Consider the following 6,326-nt stretch of genomic DNA (forward strand, 5'->3'; position numbering starts at 1 on the left):
ATTGAATATTATTCTGCTATAAAAAAGAGAAAATCTTGCCATGTGTGAGAACATGGATGGACCTTGAGGACATTATGATAAATGAAATGAGTCAGACAGTGAATGACAAGTACTTTATTATCTCATTTATATGTGGAATCTAAAAAAGAGCAAAATCAAATTCACAGATACAGTGTATAGATTGGTGGTTGCCAGAAGTGAAAGTTGAAGGGCTGGAAAAATGGATGAAGAGGGTCAAAACATACAGTCTTTCAACTATAAAATAAATCTGTCTTGGGATGTAAGGTACAGCGTGGTTAACATTGAATATAGTTAATTATATTACCATATTGCATATTTGAAAGTTGTTAAGAGAGTAGATCTTAAAGTTCTTACCAGGGGGAAAAAGTTTTGTAATTACATGGTGTCCTATGTTAGCTATGATTATTGTAGTGATTATTTTGCAATAAACACATATATCAGATCACTATGTTGTACACCTGAAAATAATATAATGTGGTAATGCCATTTATATCTCTAAACAATGAATATGAAAAACACTTTCCAAAACAAAAAAACTCTGAATTTTAAGTATATCATATTCAAATTGCAAACAATCAAAGATAAAGAGATAATGGGGTTCTGACTTCTACTTGAAAAAAAAGAAGGAAATAGAACGGGGAAAGGAAAGCACCAAAATTCATACCACTCCTATTGTTCTGATCATCAGTTATCTTCCACAAAGACAGAAATCACATCAGGCCATTCTTACAGTTCTACTGTAAGCTATAAAGTTCTCTTGGTTTGACCTTCAAAATGTACCCAGACTAACTATACTCAATATGCTGTAACAACCTATAATGGAAAAGTGTCTGAAAAAGAATGTATATGTATATAGATAGATAGATAGATAGATATAGATATAGATATAGATAGATAGATATACTTCTCTGAGTCACTTTGCTGTATACATGAAAGTAACACAACATTGTAACTTAACTATACTTCAATTTTCTTAAAAAAAAATGAAAAAAAGTACCCAGAACCTGCTCACTTCTGCTACAGTCTGCATTTTTTTCCATCATGATCCAAGTGTCATCATTTCTCATTTGAATTACTATAGGATTTTTGGGTGGATCATACAGAGAGCCAGGTTGGTTTTCTTTTTTCTAACAGAGGGTGCAGATCATAACTCCTCGTTACTCAAAACCCTATTTCTTCACATAGCCTACCAAACCTTATGAGATGTGGGCCCTGTTTTCTAGCCAGCTCTCCCTCAGCCTATCCCTGGCTCGCTTTGCTCTAGAACACTGGCCTCAGCCATTGCTCAGTCATCCCTTCTGCCTAGAACATTTTGTATCAGTAGCCAGACCCTAAACTCTCCCAGGGCCGGGCTATGCTCTTTCCTTCACCACTGTGTGTGCACTCCACCCACCCCCATAGGTTGCCAAAACCCCACAGACTCTAAGGATATGAGTGCAAGTCTCTTGGAAGCAGTATGATTGAAAAGAGATTTTTGGTCCAGTGTGTCCAGGGAGCTATTTGTAGAAGACATGACTCAAGAGATTATTTCCCAAATCCCTCCAGAGCTCTTGAACTAAAAACCGGATAGAAGCCAGTTTCTGCCAGGGTTTTATCCTCACACCTCATTTCTCTCCCAACTGAGTTAGCAGATAGATGGGCCCAGGGGTTGAGCTGTGGGAGTTTGTCAAACTGAAATTTTATTTTTCTTAGACACTCCAAGCACAACGTTAATGTCGGGATCTGAACTGTGCTGGAGTAAAGAGATAAGAGGACCACATCTCTCATTCCTGAGGTCAAGGAAGTCTTCTCAGCTACACATGTGCAAAAAGACTCCCAAGGAGGGAGGCATCATCCCATAATATGTGTTGTCCTACTCCTTTTAGCCTTTGCACTGGAATCCAGCTTAGCAAAAAGATGCACCTGAATATCAGGGAGGGTCCTAAGGAAGTTCAGATGTGGAAAAAAGAAGTGAGATATTTGGCCAGAGGAGAACAAAGACCCAGAAGGTCTGTTTCTAGATAAATGACTAGCCACCTCTTTACTGTGCTCCTCCTCATTAGGGAAGATGCCCATTCCCTTTCTCTCCAGGTGTGTATTTCTGCCTTGCCTCTGTCTTAAATAAATAAACTGCTTCTCTCTGTACTCTCCCAACTGTTGTGTTGTGCTAGTAATAATATACTTTGTACTTGTTTTTACAGTTTTACCTCCATGAAATATTCTTGCTTTCAAATGGGGCAAGATCCAGAGCAACTTTGCTTCTAGCCTCGCTACCCTGGTGGACTAGCATCTAGGATTTCTGGTTTTCATCTAGACTACTTAGGTTCAATTCCTGGGCAGGGAACTAAGGTCCTTCTTCAGAATTGCTAATTGCCATCTCTCTGAGATCATAACCTTGGTGTTGATGAGAAAGAATCAACCTGACCTCCCCCGCTCTTGAAAAGGAATGATACACTTGTAATCTCTTTACCATTCATGGTGTTATTCTTAGAGGAAGACTATGAAGAAGTTCTAGTCTTTACACACTGATTCTTGTATTTAATGTCGAATTTCAAGAAAGCACGAGTCTCTTTCCATTGTTTAATAACAAAAGAAACATGTCAGACTTACTTTATTGGTGCAGATGATAATGTGAAGCCCAGAGAATGGAATATCCTTGTCCAAGATCACACAGTTCCTACAAGTAAGACTCCATCTCTGACCTTTACATCACATTTCAGTGAGCGATGAATTCTGAATTGGTTCTCCTTCCGTACTTTTAACATGAGTTCAGAAGAAAGACTGTCCTTAGCAATTCTGTGGAAATGGTAAGTAATATATATCTATGGGTCTTCATAAGATGAAAATAGAGGTGCTCATGAGGGAAGATTCATTGTGAAACTAATTACGTATATCTGTTTCCTTGACATCTTCTATTCAATGCTTTCAGATTGCTCAGCTCATAGCTTCATCCCGGCCAGGCAGAGGGTTCAATTTGTTCAAAGGAGGAAAATGAGCCACAAAAGAATCTGAGCTTATAGAGGAAAGAGAAGAACAAGAGAGGAAGCCCCAGAAGGGTGGGCATGTCTACACTCTCTATTTCCCCTGCATCTTCCACATCTTCTTGAAGGCCCTCATTATCTCCTTGTTTCTCAGGCTGTAAATGAGTGGGTTGAGCATTGGGGTGAGGATGGTATAGAAGATGGAGGTGGCTCGGTCCCCCACTGGAGTCCTAGTGGAGGCTCTCTGCATGTAGCTAAATATGGCTCCCCCATAGTAAAGACCCACCACAGCGAGGTGGGAGGAGCACGTGGACAGAGCCTTCTGTTTCCCCTCAGTGGACGTCATGCTAATAACAGCCATGAGGATCCGGGCATAGGAAGCCACAACGACCCCCAGGGGCAGCAGCAGCATGATCACGCAGCAAGCATAGATGAGGTCCTCAAAGAGGGATGTGTCTGCACAAGAGAGACGCAGCACGGCAGGGACCTCACAGAAGAAGTGGTCCACCTGGAGAGAGCCACAGTAGGGGAAGCTGAAGACCATCCCTACATCAATCACACTGTCAGCCACTCCACCCATCCAGGATGCCAAGGACATCAGACAGCAGGCCTTCCAGTTCATGAGCACAGGGTACCACAGAGGGTGACACACGGCCACATACCTGTCATAGGCCATGACTGCCAGGAGGAAGCACTCAGCACTTCCTACCATGACCACTAAGAAGACCTGAGTGGCACAGCCACCCTGAGAGATGAACTTACTTCCCGAGAGGAAGTTCGCTGCCATCTTGGGCAACACTGCACCCATTATGGTCAGGTCCATGATGGAGAGCTGGCTGAGAAAAAAGTACATGGGAGTGTGCAGGCGCCTGTCAGCCTGGGTGAGCAGGAGGAAGAGGATGTTGCCAGCCAGGGCTGTAGCAGAGGCCAGAAGGACAAGGGAAAATAGGAAGAAGTTATATAGTGAGTAGCTGAACAGACCCAAAAGGATAAAGTCTGATAGCGAGGTGTGGTTCCAGATGTCCATGGCCTTAACCCTGAGGGAAAAATAAATGAGTAAACATCAAAACGAAACAACTTACCTGGCATCTCCATCATATATGTAAACTGTCTCCTGTATCTTCTAGAGGTCAGTAGCCAGCTCTCTGTCTTATCCCTGTCCTTTCCCTCTGCAATGAAATCCTTTTCCTCTCATTTGTCCTCGATGGTTACCAAACAAGATTTGATTCTTATTTGTCTAGAAAACTAGTCAGTACGCCCCCAGAGAAAGGGGCCTAAATAATGCAAAGGGAGAGAGAGAAGGGGTTTTAGGATAAATAGCTATAGGTTTAGGAAAAGTGGATACAGATGTAAGACTATGAGAGTATTGGAGTTTTCAATAGAGAGTAGGAGGAGGAGAAGTGTATAACAGATGTAAGAATAAATGTTATTAAAAGTATAAGGCTTTAATTTTCCCTTCCCCCATTTTCTTAGAGCATTTACTTTAGAGAAATTTGTAAGTTATTTGACTCTGAAATGTACACAGTTTAAAAGTGAAATAACCTTCTAGCCAGCTTTGAGACTGAGTGTGTCTTTCTCAAAAACTTGAGCCTCCAATTAAAATAAATTAATTAATTAAAAAAAACCTTGAGATCCATATCTTTTCATTCCAATCATCCAGGAAGATAGAGCCCCTACTTCCCCAGCTCTGAAGGAGGGCAGGACCCTAACTTCAGCAGGCACCTTGCTCCAAGTGGCAGAATTCTCTCTTGTCGTAGAATGAGAGAAGTTTGTTTTCCTTTGAATAAAGCCACTTAACCAACACAGTCACTCCAATTACCAGGTGAATCTAGAATGAACTCTGTGTGCCAAATGGTGCTGTCAAGTCTCTTATTTGAGAACTGGTTACTGTTTATCCTGAGAGCATGTATATAATGGATTATCCTTGCCTGGATGTAGAAAAGAGTGATATTCTTCTGTCTTTGCATTCACTTAGCAGATCACCAATAATGCACATCACATCCTGATTTAATGTTAATTCAAAAATAAAGCTGTTTTCTTTCTCTTATACCTTTTTGGAGAGGTTTTCAGGGTAGGAAGGAGATTTAGTTTTTGTTATATTTCTAGAGTCAGAAAATTGTGGCAGTGGGAGAGAAATCCCAGGACATAGTGAATTACACAAACTTGCTAGCCCCTGGTGGCTCACATGGTAAAGAATTTGCCTGCAATGCAGGAGACTTGGGTTTGAACCCTGGGTCAGGAAGATCTCCTGGATGAGTGCCTGACAACCCACTCCAGTATTCTGCCTGGAGAATCCCTATGGACAGAGAAGCCTGGCAGGCTACAGTCCATGGGGTCACAAAGAGTGGGAGATGACTGTGCAACTAAGCACAGCCAGCCAAGGGAGCCAGTGTAAGCTCGGGTAGGTAGATTCCTTGATCAGCACAGGCAGGGACACTGCGGTGATGCAGACACATGTGTGGCAGAGGCACAACAGATCTGTCTGCCCACTTTGTCTCAGTTCAGAGGCTGGAGAACAGATGATCAATGATAAAAATTTTCCTCTAGAAAACTAGGATTATCATATTTTGGTCTCTGATGCTGATAACATTTGTCACTTGACAGCAAGGAAGTATCTCTATGTCCAGACTGACACTATAATCTGAAGCCTGAAGTGAAACTAACTTCACATTTCTCAGTCACTTTGAGTCCCTTATCTGTCAGGTTTTCCCTCACCTGCTTCAGAACCTACTACCCCTATTCCTTTCCCCACAGTTCATCTTTTACTCTACCTATAAATCTCAACAGAAACAGGTTAAACCCAAGCAATATGCAAAGATTTAGTCCTCAGGGCAATGCATGAGCTAGTGGTGACCTGAGAAATCCCCTCACAGACTCTCCTCCAACTCTATGGCTCCAAATAAAAATTTGTAGAACTAACCATCCAAGATGTTCTTCTGCTTCTTACAAAATCGATAAGCTCATGTCCCAGGTTTCTATCTCTAGTTGCAGAGCAGATATCCTGGGAGACCCAACTGAGCTCATAATGACCCCAGGGAATAGATAGAATCTCCACCTCAAAGAAGAAGCCAAAATTAATGACATGGCCTCAGGATAAAGTTAATTCCCCATAGCCCTGGCTCTGAAAAGCACCCCAGACTCCCTTCTAAGCAAAGGAAGGACCCATCCCTTGACACATCCACCTACGCTTCCCTCAGGACCATTAACCCTCACTTCACCCATGGGAGCTAGGAGAGAATGTGATCACCACTAAGTATCAGAGTGAATGTCTAGCTGCATTCCGGAAGTTTGGTCATGGATGATGAAGGTGGTCCCTGGTCAGTTAACCTATGAAACTTGTACTCA

The 6,326-nt window shown here is 42.1% G+C and overlaps 1 protein-coding gene across 1 annotated transcript; it reads right to left on the reverse strand.

The window, feature by feature from the left end:
• Positions 1–3,016: 3,016 nt before the first annotated feature.
• Positions 3,017–4,133, reverse strand: LOC147369136 (olfactory receptor 2M3-like). The gene has a single exon (XM_086411115.1). The coding sequence runs from the start codon at positions 4,006–4,008 to the stop codon at positions 3,076–3,078; it is 933 nt and encodes a 310-aa protein (XP_086267241.1). The 5' UTR covers positions 4,009–4,133; the 3' UTR covers positions 3,017–3,075.
• Positions 4,134–6,326: the final 2,193 nt, after the last annotated feature.

This window comes from Bos grunniens, chromosome 7 (genome assembly GCF_055505025.1).
Source record: "Bos grunniens cultivar Pamir isolate PY7600 chromosome 7, Bosgru_T2T1.0, whole genome shotgun sequence".
In the NCBI taxonomy this organism is placed as follows: Eukaryota; Metazoa; Chordata; class Mammalia; order Artiodactyla; family Bovidae; genus Bos; species Bos grunniens.